This window comes from Rhincodon typus, chromosome 20, assembly GCF_021869965.1.
Source record: "Rhincodon typus isolate 14 chromosome 20, sRhiTyp1.1, whole genome shotgun sequence".
In the NCBI taxonomy this organism is placed as follows: domain Eukaryota; kingdom Metazoa; phylum Chordata; class Chondrichthyes; order Orectolobiformes; family Rhincodontidae; genus Rhincodon; species Rhincodon typus.
In genome coordinates, this window is record NC_063351.1 from 4,959,213 (window position 1) to 4,975,710 (window position 16,498).

At 39.2% G+C, this 16,498-nt stretch overlaps 1 protein-coding gene across 2 annotated transcripts in view; it reads left to right on the forward strand.

The window, feature by feature from the left end:
• The window catches only part of LOC125485578 (probable JmjC domain-containing histone demethylation protein 2C), a 231,655-nt gene extending 215,465 nt beyond the window's left edge, over positions 1–16,190 (forward strand). The window contains exons 3-4 of one of the 2 annotated variants that reach the window (XM_048609007.1): positions 2,158–2,271; positions 16,063–16,190. In XM_048609007.1, coding sequence (XP_048464964.1) covers positions 2,158–2,271; positions 16,063–16,188 — 240 coding nt within the window. In that variant the 3' untranslated portion in view covers positions 16,189–16,190. Of the gene's footprint in view, positions 1–2,157; positions 2,272–16,062 lie in introns of those variants that run through there. The other variant, XR_007264289.1, reaches the window with a different exon arrangement.
• Positions 16,191–16,498: the final 308 nt, after the last annotated feature.

Consider the following 16,498-nt stretch of genomic DNA (forward strand, 5'->3'; position numbering starts at 1 on the left):
CTAGAAGTTTCTGCTTTGTTGGTTTAAATTCTGTAATGCCTGAATCTTTTTAAGACTATTAATAATAAGAGTTCCGTTTTTGTGTTTGAGAATCATAGAATCCCTACAGTGTGGAAACAGGCCATTCAGCCCATCGAGTCCATGCCGATCCTCTGAAAAGCATCCAACCCTGACCCATCCCCCAACCCTATCCTTATGAACCTGCGTATCCCATGGCTTATCTACACAGCCTGAACGTCCCTGGACACTATGGGGAATTTAACATGGTCAGACTACCTAAACTGCACATCTTTGGACTGTGGTTGGAAACTGTACCACCCAATGGAAACCCATGCAGACACAAGGAGAATGTTTAAATTCCACACGGACAGTTCCCTGAGGGTGGAATCGAAACCAGGCTGTCAGGCAACAGTGCTAACCGCCAAGTCACTGTGCCCTGTAAGAGGGGCTTTATTCAAAACCCATGGAATGAATAAGTGAAAAGATTGTGAATTATTTTACAGAAACTATTAATTTTTTTTTAATATACTGGTACTCCTGTTCCTACAAACCCTTCTCATGTATGTTGTGCAGATTTCACAGTCTCAATAATAACACTGTAAATATTTTGTCTACACAAATTTGTGCATGTTGCCCTTATTTGGGCGATGTAAATTCTGACGCTCTTCCGATCTTTCTGGACAGCTCAAAGCAAGCAATTAATCTAAATAAAAGCAAAATTCAACGTATGCTGGAAATCTGAAACAAATGTGAAAAATACTGGAGAAACTGAGCAAGTCTGGCAGCATCTGTGGAGAGAGAGATGGAGTTAATGTTTCGATCTGAAGAAGAGTCATACTGGATTCAAAATTTTCACTCTCTTTTTCTCTCTCTCTTCAGATGCTGTTAGATTTGCTGAGTTTCTCCAGCATTGTCTGAGTTTGTTGTTGAAGAAAATACCCATGTTTGCTGTTGCCATCTGATGCCACCCAGATTGAAGACTTGATTCATCTTTCTAAAATTTAGTTTCTTACATAATGATATTTTCTGTTTTTGAATGTTGGAAGTTCCAACAACACACTATTGCATTACCTTTTTAAAAGGCAGGGGGTTTGATCTGAAAGGAATTATTTTAAACCTGTCCAGCAGGATGACTTCAACTCTCTTTATTTAAGTTTATTTCACGAAGCATCATACTATTCTTCATTTTTAATTTTAGATTACATTTTTGTTGCTTTAGTTAAAATTTAAGGTACTTTAATGTAGGCAGGAAGTTTTCCTTCAAGTCTCTTGTTTAACTTCCGAGATTTGGGCATTTCGGTGTTGATAGTATGCTTGTCTATGTATTGAGCATTATCTGTGCAGTTTTTCCTGACCTCGTGTGAAAAATGCACAAATCATTGTGTTAATAAATATAGTGAAACAAATTTTGTGTGACAGGAAAGATCTGAATGCAGAAAAGAAACATGTTCTCACCGCAACCCTCTCCTAAATATGCACTTTTCTCCACTACCCCTCCTTTTCCAAAGTAAAATACTGCTGGTGCAATAAGAAACAAGCAGCCCTCAACAGCTCTTTACCAAAACTGCTGTGCTGTATGCAAGCCTGAGTTTTTTTTTAAATTTCGTACCTGCTCAATAATATTTTGAATTCATATTTTGTGTCTGGCAGTAATTTGAGAGATTTGAGTTCTTTCCTGTATTTTTTAGTTGGACTGCACTGTAATTTATCAGAAATTTATTTCCCTGTCTTGTGTTTTCTGCTTTCTTGTTTTTGTAAAATTAATCTATAAATTTGTATTGAGGATACATTTTAAATTGGGATGTCGTATTCCGTACCAAGCAAAATGTTTATGTTGAACCTTTATCATAATCATCACTAATTTAGAAGTGGACTTTGACTTTATGCAGAATACAATTGAAGACATTTGAGCTAGCTTAATTCAAATTAGCTTAATTGAAAGCGCATAATCAGGTGCACGCTTTGATCCTAAGCCGACTTGAAATCAGTTTTGAGATGCCATTGTGCATTTGTTGGCGTCCTGTATTGTATTTTACACCAAAGGCAGATCTATTCTTGCATTTGTTTCACGATCTCTGACAAAAATGATGTTCTAATTGCTCTGCATTTATTCAATCAAGCTTCAACTAAGTTATTTCCTTGTTTTTCTTTGTTTAGACATTCAAGTCTGTAGTGGGAAAGGCTGTGCTTCATTTATTAATTGCAATAGAATTCTTTGTGGATAAACAACTGAATTTTATACCTGGGGATAGTGCCTTCCAGCTCTACCAGGTAGGACAACAATTATTGTGATCAACATTTTTGTCATGTTGAAACGTATTATGTCTAACCATGAAATATTTCAACTTTAAGTAATTTGCGAAGCATTTTATCAATTTAGATTTACTCAGAAAAACACTCAATCCACCCACTAACACAAACTTGTATCATATGGGAACATCCATGATTGTGTGAGTTGAACGGCTCATGTAGGAACCTTGTACTTTTTTTTATCAGCAATAACCCCAATTTCCCGATCAATGCCAACTTGTATTTATATATTGCCTTGAATGTAGTACAATATTCCATGGTTCTTTACGGGAGCATTATTGAAAAGAAAATGACATTAGGGAAAATGGCCAAAGGCTTGTCAAAGGGAGCTTTTAACAAACATATTAAAAGAAGAAATAGAGGTAGACAGATGTAGAGTTTTGGGGTGATACTTGAGTTTGGGATCCCAGTAATTGAAAGCATGACTACCAGTGGTGGAGTAATTAAAATGCGGGGTGCTAAAGAGGCCAGAATTTAAAGCACAGATACCTTGGAGAGTTGTGGAGCTGGGGCTGGGGCAGGGGTGTTGCATTTTGGGAGTTTGGGAGGGGTGATTTGAAAATTAAGATGGGAATTTTGAAATCGATGAATTGCTTAATAGGACCCAGTATAGTCATTGAGCACAACAGTGATGGGCCAGCAGTGTTTTGAATTACCTCAGGTTTCTGGATGGCAGAATGTGAGGGGCCAGCCAGAAGTATATTGGAATTAACTGGAGGTAAAAAGACATGGACAAGGATTTAAGCAACTGCTGACCTGAGGCAGGATCCATTTTCTTTTCCCACACCCCGTATATCCATTATAAGCTAATTTCACAACCTTTTCCAATTTGTTCATCCCACATGTCGCTGTCTGTCTGAACTGAAACTACAAATCAGCACTGTTTTTGGCTTTGCCTTCCAGGTATTTGTTTAATGGGAAATATAATCCTTGCTATCCACAAATATATTGTTGGTGACTGCATTGATAAAATGTTGACTGAAATGTCACTCACAGATACAGCATTCGTTAATACTTATAAATGAGTTGAACTTCCAAAATAACTCGTGAAGATCATCATCAAGTCACAAATGGTCTCTTTCACCACTTTGTTCATATAGCATGTTCACCATGGTCATCCTTTCAACTTGTTGAGCTTCATTGTACATTCTTGCACACCCACATCTTACTGCAAGATCCTTTCTGTCTCGGAGATACCATTAATTCTTGGAGTCCTCGGGAGTTAGTTCAGTTGGCTGGACAGATGATTTGCGATGCAGAGTGACACCAGCAGCATGGGTTCATTTCCCACTTTAGCTAAGGTCCCACCTTCTTAGTCTCATCCCTTTTAGACAATTCCCATTTGACAAGTGATGGGAAGAGTTGTCAATTGTGTTGTCACATACCACTTACTCAGCAATAATCTGCTCATCTGCTTTCAGTTTGGGTTTTATCAGAGCCACTTAGCTTCTGACCTTATTACACCCTGTGTCTAAATATGGATATAAGAACTGAACTCCAAAGGGGACATGTGAGTGACTATCCTCGACATCAAAGCACTCTCTGCTGTCACACCAACTGCAAAGATAGGTGATGATGGTTGCTGGAGCACATCATCGCAATCTGGGCATTGCTGTAGCCATTCCTCAGGATGGTGTCCAAAGCCCAAAAATCTTCAACTGCTGCTTCAGTGACCTTTATTCAGCCATCCGGTCAGAAGCGGAGTTGTTCACTGCTAATTGCACAGTATTCAACACCAGTTGCAATTACTCAGATACCAAAGCAATACATGTTTAAATGTTGTAAGGCCTGGACAACATCCAGGTTTGGATTCGTAACATTCTCTTCTTAAACATTCAAGTAACATTTGTACCAAACAACTGACAGGCCATGATCGTCTCTTACTTGAGAAAATCTAACTATGTTGTCTTGACGTACAGCTGCATTACCATTGCTAATGCTGAACTATCAGAGGTAGTACTGGGGTGTTATCAATGATCAGCACCTGAATGGGACCAACCATGTAAATATTGTGGCTTCAAGAGTAAGTTGTTGGCTAGAAATTCTGCAGTAAGTAACATGCCTTCTCATTCTCCAAAACTGATCCACTGTCTACAAGGCTGAAGTCACTGGTGTGATAGGATACTCTCCACATAAATGAATGGATGCACTTCTGGCAACAATCAAGAAGCTTGACATCATCCAGGGCTTAGAATCACACTTGCTTGGCACCCCATCCTCCACTTTCAACATCATTTCACCATCAACGTATAGTGTCAGCACTTTGGACCGTTTGCAAGTTCCATAACAGTAATTAACCAAGGCTCTTATGACAGCACCATCCAGACTCATGAACTCTACACCTGGTAGGTTGAAGGCAACAGATGGATGGGAACACTATTGCTTGCAAGTTCATCATCACGTCACACACCACTTTGACTTGGAACTGTATTTAGCATTTATTTGCTGATATTGAGTCAAAAATCCTCACTCTCTGTTCCTTGTAGAATGGTGAATGTACTGATACCATATGGACTGCAGCAGTTCATGTGGCAGCTCGCTACCACCTTCCCAAGGGAGATTAGGAGACTAATGCTGATGCAGCAAGCAGCACCCTCTGCTCATGAAGGAATACAATTTCAAAACTTTCTTGACCATGGCATCTTCCTTGGCCCATTTTACTGCTGTAATGTTAATTGCTTCCTTGTCTCTCTCACAATCTATATCTCTGCACCTGCTTTCCAACAGCACTTCTGTGTCCACCACAGAAAAGGAAGTTTGTGCCAAATTACTCGAGTCCTCTATACCAACTGTTTAGCTTCATAGATTTATAAATTTTAGCTTTATAAATTTTTGATTTTCTCCATCATGCCGTCCATAGAATCCCTACAGTGTGGAAACAGGCCCTTTGGCCCATCGAGTCCACACTGACCCTCAGAGCATCCCACCCAGACCAATCCCCGTATAACCCACCTAATCTACATATCCCTGAACACTATGGCAACTTAGCATGGCCAGTCCGCCTACCCTGCACATCTTTGGACTGTGGGAGGAAACCGGAGCACCAGGAGGAAACCCACACAGACACGGGGAGAATGTGCAAACTCCACACAGAGAGTCACCTGAGGGTGGAATTGAACCCAGGCCCCTCGCTCTGTGAGGCAGCAGTGCTAACCATTGAGTCACCGTGTTGCCCCATGCCCTTCTCATGTCAATTGTCCTTAACCCTTAAATTCTTTATCCTTTCCCTCCTCCATTATGGGCCACCTTGCTGTCTTAAATCCCAAATTTGACATGGTTGCTTGAGTCTGCACAGGTAGCTTAGTTATTCATCATCATACTTGGTTCAACCATGTGAAATTGTGCTGATGGAAACATCACTGACCTCATCATCCACTACACACAGATCATCCTGGAACGCAAAGACCACCACAGGATTGTGAATTAACAACCATTTCCTCTAAAGTGATCTCCCCTATCATGTCCACCCTTAACCTCCTAACGAGTGCTATGAGTTCATGGGTTTCTTTGTAATTAAGTTAGGGACACTATTAAGGGTCTGTGATCTTTCTGTGTTCTTCCTTTCTCATCAAGCCAAACCTTCTGTATGTTTCCCCATCCCAAGTTAATTTCATGGTCCGTTCCCTTGACCCCTTCTCCATGAAACCACTCCTGGCTCTGCACAAGCTAATGTGATGAAAGTTTTTTTTCTCTCTGGTGCAGTTCCATGGCCTTTCAAAATTGCTAACATTGTTGTCTCCTTTAAAATAATCCACACCTGACTTAAAATTGATTACTGCTGTACCTTTTCATTCAACATATTCCTTCTCACAATCGTGTTCAGAATTCTCTAATTGAAATTCTGTTTGAAGCTTCTGCCCTTTCCACATGCTTGCACATTGCTTTTTATCATAGCATGATACCAATAAATGTCCAAAAAAGTGAAGTTCATATGCGTACACTGTACTGAAGAGTATTGAGATCACGTGACCAGTATCAGTGTTTATTTATTAATCAGAAATGAATTGAACAAGTAACCAATGACTAAAATATTGCACAAGTTCATGGAATAATAGGACTGTGAATGTTAAATATATTAGTGAAATCATTTGCTTAATAGTTGTGTGCATATGTTTGGAATGATGAGGGCGTATTTTAGTGGAGTGGCAGAAGGTGGAAAATTCAAAAATAACGTTTAGTTAAGGTGGGTATTTTCAATAGTTATAATCCTGAAGCTGTACATGGCCATTTCGAAAATGGTGTTTAAAAAAACAAATCAGCCGTGCTTGACATCAGATCTTCAAGATTTTTTTGTCTTGAATTGTATTAATCTGCAGTGTGCCTGCCAGATCTATTTGTAGTCCCATCAGTTATGTCCAGTGAAAGCTGTCTTAGGGAATCTGATCATTTGTGATAAATATGTAAGCATTGATCTTTCTAATCCATCCCATTAGTAGGGATCCATCATGTGACAGCTTTGGACAGGCTCCCAGCTCAGCCTACCTTTTCGGAGTTGACTCCATTCCCTAGTTCACATGCTCAAGCTTTTAGGCTGGCTCTCTGGCATCTCGCTATTGCTTTTCTTGCCTGGCCTCAGATTGCTCTTCTTTAAACATTTCAATAAAAAGAAGAAATTTTTGCGAGGTAGTAGTTGAGAGAAGGGAGTGAAAAAGTCAACAGAACTCTTTATCAAATGTGAGTTAAGCAAGAAAAGGAATCTTGAGATTGAGAACAGGGAGATGATGACTGAAATGTAGGAAGCAAGCAGGAAGAAAAAGCAAATCTGCATTGAGAGAAGTACAGATTCAGGAAAGTGGACTGAAAGAAAGGGGAGAAATGTTTGAAGGAATAGAAAAAGATTGCCAAGTTTCAGTAACACAATGAATAAAAATTTCTGACATGCTATGAGTGGCTGCAGCAGATGGATGTTTGGGCAGAATTTGGATGAGTTGGCGCAGCTGTGCAACTAACAGTAATACTATGGCAGATTCGCCCTGACAGTAGCAGGATGAATAACTGTGGCAGCAAGGCTGGGCCACATCTTGAGGTATCAATTCATATTCACTGCCAGCGCTGTGACATGGAGTCTAAAACTGCTTTGTTGGCATGCAGCATGTCCATATCACAAAGCAATATCCACATCAGAACTATGGAACCCGTTCTATCTTGCCCCGTTGATGAAGTTTACTTTTCATGTTTTCAGGGTGTATCTTTTCTCTGAAAGAGAAGTGTTAATTTTCTCTGGTCCCACGCTGTGGCCCCAGCCTGTTTGGCATTTTATTTGGTATCTGTTCTGTCAGTCCTGCATACAAACAGCTAAGTGATATTGAGCAAAAAATCTGCATCTTCAGAAAATAAAGGAATACTTATTGGGAAGAAAGTAGCCTATAATGGCATTACTTTCAGAAAGTGATTTCTCATTTAAAGGAAAATTTAAGGAAATGCTGAAGTAGTCAAATTATTCTTGTTTACATTGCTGAGAGAGCTTGACTCTGTGTTATGTGGTAAGAAGGTTCTATATGTGGGTTGGACATGACATTATTGAATTTTGCAATTGCGTAATATTGGGCCAATATTGCTGAAAGTCTACCAAAACAGTGGAAAATCTAAAGGACAGAACAAGTGCAAGATTTCCTAATAATATATATACTAAAATCATTGAGTTCCTTCAAGAATTCTTCTTGTAATGATTACTTTAGAAAGTATTAATTCTATGCTGAGGTTATTTTAGTCTTTGCTGTTTCTTTGTACTTGCGGTCTGTTTCATTGACTCTTTGTTTTAGGTCAGTTTTAGTCAGAGATGCATCATTTATGTATTCTTTTATGTCATAGCTGTTTAGCCATTGACTTCATTTTTTTGGTCAATAAAACATTGTAACATGTGAACCTCTGATTAGTGAGTTAAAGTTTTAGACTTTAATTTAGTACCAAAAATGATTAATTTGTTCAGCAATGACTTTCAATCCAAATATTCAGAATTCATTTGTTAATTATTCTTTAATGTATGTTCCGTTCCATTTCCTTTCCTGTATACGTACTTTGAGTAGTTTGTTTTCAATTTTATTTTGAGTGACTGAGCTAATAGTAAGACTAAGGTGATTGTAAGTGAGTAATAGAATTACTTGGGTCATGATCTGGGTCTTGTTCCAACCAAATGCTGAATGAGAACCTTGGGTAAGGAAAACAGCAAAGTTGCTTTTATTTATTATTTCATCAGAGCCTTTGGGTAACTCAAGTACCCCACTCTTCTTCAGATGTACATCTGTGTAGTGATGTTTTTAAATTCATTTTGACAGATAAATGTTGGCTTTGGTTTAATATTGGATCCAAAAGGAACACATCTGGAATAAACTGCAGAAGAGCAATTGCTCAATATTGCATTGAAGTGCATAGGTCTTGTAGTAGGGCTTTAACCTACAGTCTTCAGAACTAAGAATTTAGCTAATCTCTGATGCTAATTTAATTCAAACATTTATTGGTAAATTACTTGCCATTCAGATCATTTATCAAGAAAATATATTGTGAAACTAGTAACAAAGGTACGTTTAAAGTAAACAATATGTGTCCACCTTTTCAGTTGTAGCTCCATGAGAACAAAATAAACGTAATGGTGAACTATTTTACTACAATCAATTGATTGCACATGTAATCTTTAAAAAACTGTCCTGCTACCTTAAGTCCGTGTGTGCAAAGTGCAGTTATGGTTTCTGCTGTGTTTTCAAAACCCCAGTACTTCCTGCGATAACTGATCTGTGTCAGATTTATCAGAAGGAATGAAGGTTATGGAAAGTTTCTAATGCAGTATTCTGTTGCTCAGTAAAATGTCATGTAAATGTAGAATTCTCCAACATTCTTCTTTATGACTTTCTCCACCTACTGAAATTATAAGAGCATATATATTACCATTCAAGAAGACACTTGAATGTCAATAATGCAGTACATTTAACCTTTCTTTCTCTTTGATGATATAAGGAAACAACTATAATTAGTTATATTTATTTCATTTGACTGGAAATCATTCTCTCTGCATCTTATTGTATCTGTTTTGCAAGACTTTTGGATTCAACTAGCGCTCTAAAAGTAGCGGTGCTTTTACCACTTGTGTCCTAGGCTGATGTTTATAATGTACATTTTCAAGGACAGTGCAGAGTTTCTAAAAATGCATTTTGATTCTCTATGTCCAATCACTGAAACTGGGTGTGATATGTAAAATAATTATTTAGGACCATCAGTGCTCTAAAATTCAGGACAACCAAGCTTATGTTCTCATGTTTTCTAAAGCATGCTTTAGAGACTGTCAGTTTTAACAGTGCCAGACCTAGAAACTGACTAAGAGGTGTGGTCAGAAATGGGTGCAAGCTTGTCTCTTTTTCCCTTGACGACTTCAAAAGGTTGCAGTCAGGATAGAGTGGTCCAGGGCTTGAAAATAATCATTCACAAAGCTCTCCAGTGTGGTAAGTTGGTTCTCTGGTCTCAACAGGTAATCAGCATCCAGAAAGATGGCTTAACACTTCATTTAGATGCACTTCATTAGAATTAAGTTGACTGACTGCAACTTAGTTATTTTTCTTTTCAGACACTGTTTATTATTTTAGAGAAAGTGATGGAAATGCTCAGCAGGTTAGGCACTAGAAAGTGAAGCAGAGTTGATGTTTAAGATCTGGCTTTTGATCAGATGTGGGACAGTTTAGAGATGTAATAAGTTCAGCACAGTTTCCAGTGTTGACAGTATTGTACTTTTTCGATTAGTGACTAATTCGCTGCTGTGTCATTTCCACCAATCCCTACCTTGACCAGTTCTGCTTTTCTCTCTGGGATTTCTTTATCTCTTTTACGACCTTTAAAATGCAGGGGCAGAAAGAGGCCATTTAGCCCATCGAGTCTGTGCTGCCATTCTCTGAGAGCAGGTTGATTGGATGATCCTCAACTGAACTTCCCTGCATTTCCTCTATAACAGGTGATTCCCTCACTCATTAAAAATATATCTATCTCAGCGCCCAATATACTTAATGACCCACCTTGAACAGCCTGCTGCAGTAAAGAAGTCCATGAATCTGCTACCGTCTGAGAGAAAAAATTCTTCATCGTCTCTGCCTTAAAAGAGCGACCACTAATTCTGAGATTACGCCGTCTGGTCTGAGACTCGTTTGCAAGAGGAAACCATCGTTCCACATCTAATGTGTCAAGTCCCTAGAATAGAATCATTTGAGTTTTACAGTACAGAAGGAAGCCATTCAACCTATCCTGTCTACTCAGAGCTACTCAGCGAGACCTGTTCTCCAACCCTATTTCTGCAGCCCTCCAAATGCATCACTTTCAAATATATATCCAGCTCTCTTTTGAAACCTCCAATGGAATCTGCTCCTTCTACTCTCATACAACACATTCCAAATCCTAACAACTCTCTTAGTAAAGGAGATTCCCTTATCTCACTCCTAGCTCTCTTCCTGACAATCTTGAAATTATGGCCCCAAGTTAGATATACCAACTGGTGGAAACAGAATATCCTTTTTTACTGTGTCAAAATGGTTCATAATTTTGAACACTTCAATAAGGTCACTTTTTAATCTTTTCTGCTGCCCATTTCTCTAATCTTGCCTTGTACCTGCAATCCCTCATCCCTGGTATCGTTCCAGTAAGTCTCCTTTGCATGCTGTCCAATGGTTTAACATCCTTCCTTAAAGAAGATGCCCAGACCTGAACACAATACTGCAAATGTGGGCTGATCAATGATTGATAGGGGTGTAGCATCCCTTCCTTGCTTTTATACTCTATGCCTGTATTTGTAAAACCAAGGATCCTGTCAGCCTTTTTAACAACTGTTTCAACTTGCTTGGTCACCTTCAGAGAATTATGAACATGAATCTTGAGGTCCCTGTGCTCCCTTCAAACTTGTACCATTGAGCCTGTAATGTTGCTTGTGTTTCTTTTACCAGAATGCATTATCTCACATTTCTCTGCAATGAAATTCATCTGCCAGGTGTCTGCTTATTTGGCCAACTTGTCAATGCCTGTCTGAAATTGCTCAGTGTCACCTTCACCATTTACTTTTCTTCCTAGCTGAGAATCATCTGCAAATTTAGAGATTTTGCCTTCAACACTCATCTGCAGATCATTTATATAAATCAGAAAAACCAAAGATTCCAACCCTGCTTCTTAGGGAATACCATTTTTATCTCGTCTCCAGTCTGAGAAATGGCCATCCATACTATGCTGTGATTCCTCTTTCTGCCAACTTCTAATCCATGCTTCCAAGGACCTGTGGAATCCCAAACATTTCTAATTTGCTTATCCCCCTGACATGTGGCACTGTATCAAATGCTTTCTGAAAGTCCAAGTATGCAACATCCACAGCACTACCCTTCTCTGCCTGTATCACCTTCTCAAAGAACTCAATCAGATTTGTCAAACACGACCTGTCCTTGACGACAAAGCGATGTTGACTGTCTAGTATTAACTGATTTTTCTCTAAGTGTATCTTCCCCTTATTCCATATTATGACCTCCATCAGTTTTCCCTCTATCAGTGTCAAGCTAATAGGTCTGTAGTTTCCTTAAACAACAGTGTCACGTTTGCAAACCTCCAGTCCCCTAGGACTAATCCTGTGTCCAGAGAGGCCTTGAAAATTTCTGTAAATGGCCATGCAATTTACTCCCTTACCTCTCTCACCAATCTAGCATGTATCCAATCTGGGCCTGGCAACCACTGTACCTTAGGTGCATTTGCTACCTTTGCCATACCTTTTGCTTCAATGAGCACTCTACCCTGCGCGTTCCTGTGGGCCCCATTCTGTCCTTTGCTAATCTTTTTACCATTAATATATTTGAAGAGTGTTTTACGATTTGTTTCAGTGCAGCCTGCTTTAGTTTCCTTTTCACCTTCCTTTATTCCAGCCTTTGCCACTCTCCTGCATTTGAGATACTATTATTTATTCTGGTTTGTATGATATACCTCCTTTTTCTTCCTTATTTTCTTATCAATATCCTTAGTCACCCAGATACTCCAGCTTTGGGATACCCTATATTTATTCCTCATGGTGTGTACTTAGCTTACACCCTATTTCTGTCTCTTTTGAAATTCTCCCAATTTTCAGCCACCGTTCTATTCACCAAAATGCATTTCCAATCAATGTGTTCCAGTTAAACTTTTAGTCATCTAAAATTTGCCATTTTCCAGTCTGGATCTTAATCATTGATTTTTATCCTTTTCCAAATTAATTGAACCATATGTTATGATTGCAATTTCCCATATGTTCCCCCACTCTGACATTCTTCACTTAACCTGCCTTATTTGCTAGGACCAGATCCAGCATAGCTTGTTCCCTCGTAGGACTGGACATGTTCTGCTCCAGAAAGTTGTCCTGTATACTTTGAAAGACTTTCTCCCCTTCTGTATGCTCCAATCTTATATGTTTCAAATAGATTGCCTCTCATTCTTCCAAACTTCAGAGAGTGCAGGCCTGACCAATATTTCCTCATAAGACAGTCCTTCTGTACCTGCAATGGAGTGCCTATAGTACCAGTTACTAAGATAAGAGGCCCAAATATGTTAACCTTCATTGCTTTCTATTTCATTCCTCATGTTGTAGCCACCAAAACCTGCTGTCTCAGCCTCATTTTCATCCCCAGCAACTGTCTTCAGCTTATTCCACAGTAAAATTCCAACTGTGCTGGTTCCGATCCACCTGTGATTACAAATATTTTGCATTTAACATTCTTTAGACTGTCATTCTTGTCAAATCTGAAATTCTTAGTCCATTAATATGGTGGTGCATGGCACTGTCTTGACCCCTCTCTTCAGCAGCATGGACTCATTTTATCTCAAAACTGTCATTCTAGGCACTTTTTCTTTTATCTTTCAACTTGTTGAACATTTAACAATTTTACCCTTTCTTTCAGGTTTTGAGGATTGCAAGTTCCAGGGTGCTATCAAATCTCTCCCTCTGATCCTGCTCCTAATCTCAGCTCTTGCCATCTATTCAAGATACTCCCTGAGCTTACTATCCCTAATACTGAGCAAGCAGTCCTAAGCAAAGGCTTCAGCTTAATAGCTCCCATTTTAATTTTAACCTTGACTTGATGTTGTGCACTTCTGTCATTTTCACCTCTGTGACCACTCCTTTGGCCAAGAGCCCTTCCCCCAGCTCAGCATTCCCTTTCACCTATCTTTCATGCTGTCCCTTGACCTGGAACCCTCCTCCTGGCTCTGTACCCATTCTTTTGTTGAGAATTGCTAGTGTGAGATTGGCTGCCTCAATATCTGTGCTACCCTCACTTGTTCTATCTTGCCTCCCTCTGAACTTGCTGCACCATGTTCTCTCATGCCCAACTGTGATATAGTTGTCAAACTTTGACATGCTCTCTAATACTTGGCCCTCTTTCCCCCAAACGCTGACCTGACTCCTGGATGTCAGATCATTGTTTCCAGGAGAGTCACTGACCTCATCTCCTCCAGTACTCTCCCATCTATGACTTTTCAATTTATAATTCCCTAATCCCATACAGCTCGTTACTCCATAAAGATGCATAAGGGAGACTTTGTAGATGGGGTGAGCTAATTGCTGCAGGATTCCTAGCCTCTGACTTGCTCTTGTAACCATAGTATTTGTATAACAAACCCAGTTCAGTTTCTGGTCAATGGTGACTGCCAGGATGTTGCTTGTGGGAGATTGAGTGACGGTGATGCCATTCAATGTCATTTAATGTCAAAGTAAATTGGTTAGATTCTCTGTCATGAGTGATGGTAATTACCCATCATCGCAGGAATGAGTCGTATAAACCTTCACTAAACTGATTCTAATGTATTCATATCCTTTTTCAAAGCAAAATTTGACACAGTACTCCAGATATATTTGTGGTATATTTGTATGTGACAAATCATATAATGCTCCATAATGTAGCATGAATGTTACTTGCCACCTGTCAGCACAAGCACGGATATTGTCCAGGTCTTGCTGAGTTTGAACATGGACTGCTTCAGTGACTGAGAAGTGGCAATTGATGCTGAAAATTGTGAAATTATCAGTGAACATCCCTACTTCTGAACAAATGAACAAGGCAAGGTCATTGATGAAGCAGCTTAACATCATACCATGGCTAGTTAAGTTGTACTGTATATTAAATACACTAATTACAGACTGACCAGAAAAAGCATTGTCTATATTGTAAAACGCAACTAGTTTACGAATGTCCTTCAGAAAATGGAACATGCTGTCTCTACTGAAGAAGGGTTTCTGAAGAAGGGTCTAGGCCCGAAACGTCAGCCTTCCTGCTCCTCTGATGCTGCTTGGCCTGCTGTGTTCATCCAGCTCTACACCTTGTTATCTCTGTCTCTACTGAAGTTACATGTGATCTGTATCTTATGAAAATATCGGACTCTGGAGGAGGAGTTGGCCATTTTCCCCTTTGAGCCTGCTGTATCATTTAATAAGATCATGGCTGATTTGATTCCTGTCTCAACTGAACTTTCCTTTCTGTCTGCCGATAATCCTGATTCCTTTGTTTATCAAAAATCTCAACCTCGGCCTTGAACAATTTCAATGCCCGTCATCGCAGGAACAAGTGGTATAAACCTTCACTAAACTGATTCTAATGCATTCACATCCTTTTTCAAATAAGGAAAGCAAAATTCTACACAGTACTCCAGAAGTGGTACATTTGTACGTGACGCATGATATAATGCTCCATAATACACTGAAATGACCAAACAAGTGATCATAGGAGAAAATTAGCCATATCTATCAGAAGGAACATAAGACTTCTCTCAGGACAAGACTAGAATCGGGATATGACTTCGGTACCTACCTCAGTCAACCTTGCAAAGGCTTGCGCACATTTTGTTTCTGGGAATGGTACACAAATTTGATTGGATTTAATGCAGGCCATTGCAGTGGGAGACATGACGGCTAGTCCTACTTAATGTCATAGCACTGACAGCTATGGGCCAAGGGTAGATAGGTTGGTACGACTTAATGGATCGAAGAGCCTGTTCTGTGCTGTATTATTCTATTGTTCTATAAATCATTGACTAAAACAGAAAATCGTGGAAATGTAGCAATAATTGAAATAGGGTTAGGAGTTGGTATCAAATGGTGAGGAAAACAGGAAAGAGGAGATGACTAATGTTTGAGTGCACATTGAATCAAGAAATGATTCAAACAGAACCTCTTTCAGTTGTATTGAGGAATGTCAAGAAAATAGTTCTATTATTTGGATCATGTTGTAGACCACTGAAAATGAGAAACAGATTTGGAGTGAAGGCCATGGTTAGAATGTCAAATTTTAACAACAGAGGAATACTGTGGAGGCGACGGCTGAATGGTATTGTCACTGGACTGTTAATCCAGAGACCCAGGTATTCAATCCTGCCACAGCAGATAGTAGAATTTGAATTCAGTAAAAGTCTGGAATTGAGATTCTAAAGATGACCATGAAACTGTTGTTTATTGGAAAATCCATCTGGTTCACTCGTGTCCTATAGGAAGGAAATCTGCTATCCTTGCCTGGTCTGACCTAGATGCGACTGCAGACCTACAGCAGAGTGGTTAACTTTTAACTGTCTTCTGGGAAATTAGGGATGGGCAATAAATGCTGGCCAGGTCAGCGACATCCTCATTCTGTGAATGAAAAAAAAAGTGTCGGAGAGTTTAATTATTCCAAAATCACTTAAAATTTGGGAAGTATTTGAGGTCACTGAGTGGAGATACTTTGTATCGTGTAATGCAGTTGTACAGTTGTTTCATTATTTTGCTGCATGTTATTTTTTATTGTTTAGATTTCTATACTATTTAAGGAGAGAAGAAAGAAAGACTGCCTGGGTGATGGAAAACAAGATGGAAGCAAGGAGGGGAGAGTTAAACAAAATGACCATACATCAATTTCTTTTGTTGGATGGATGTGAGAAGCTGACAATTTCTTGGTAGAATTGACGGTAAATAGCTTTGAGAATTGCTGAAATTAATTTTGCTTCCAGATATTGATCCTATGAGTCACTGAGGAGCAAATGTACAAGAACTTGTATAATAAAAATATATTAGAATTTTGCTGTAGAGCTTCAGAGTTTTGTTACAAAACAAAGTTAGGCGTAGACATGTGATTCAGTCATTTTTGCTGCTTGTTTCTGCTTGTCATCTGCATTGCCATAGACAAGAATGAGCTTGATACTTGGCACTCATGATGACGGCCACGCTGAAATACTATTGTCTGTGGTG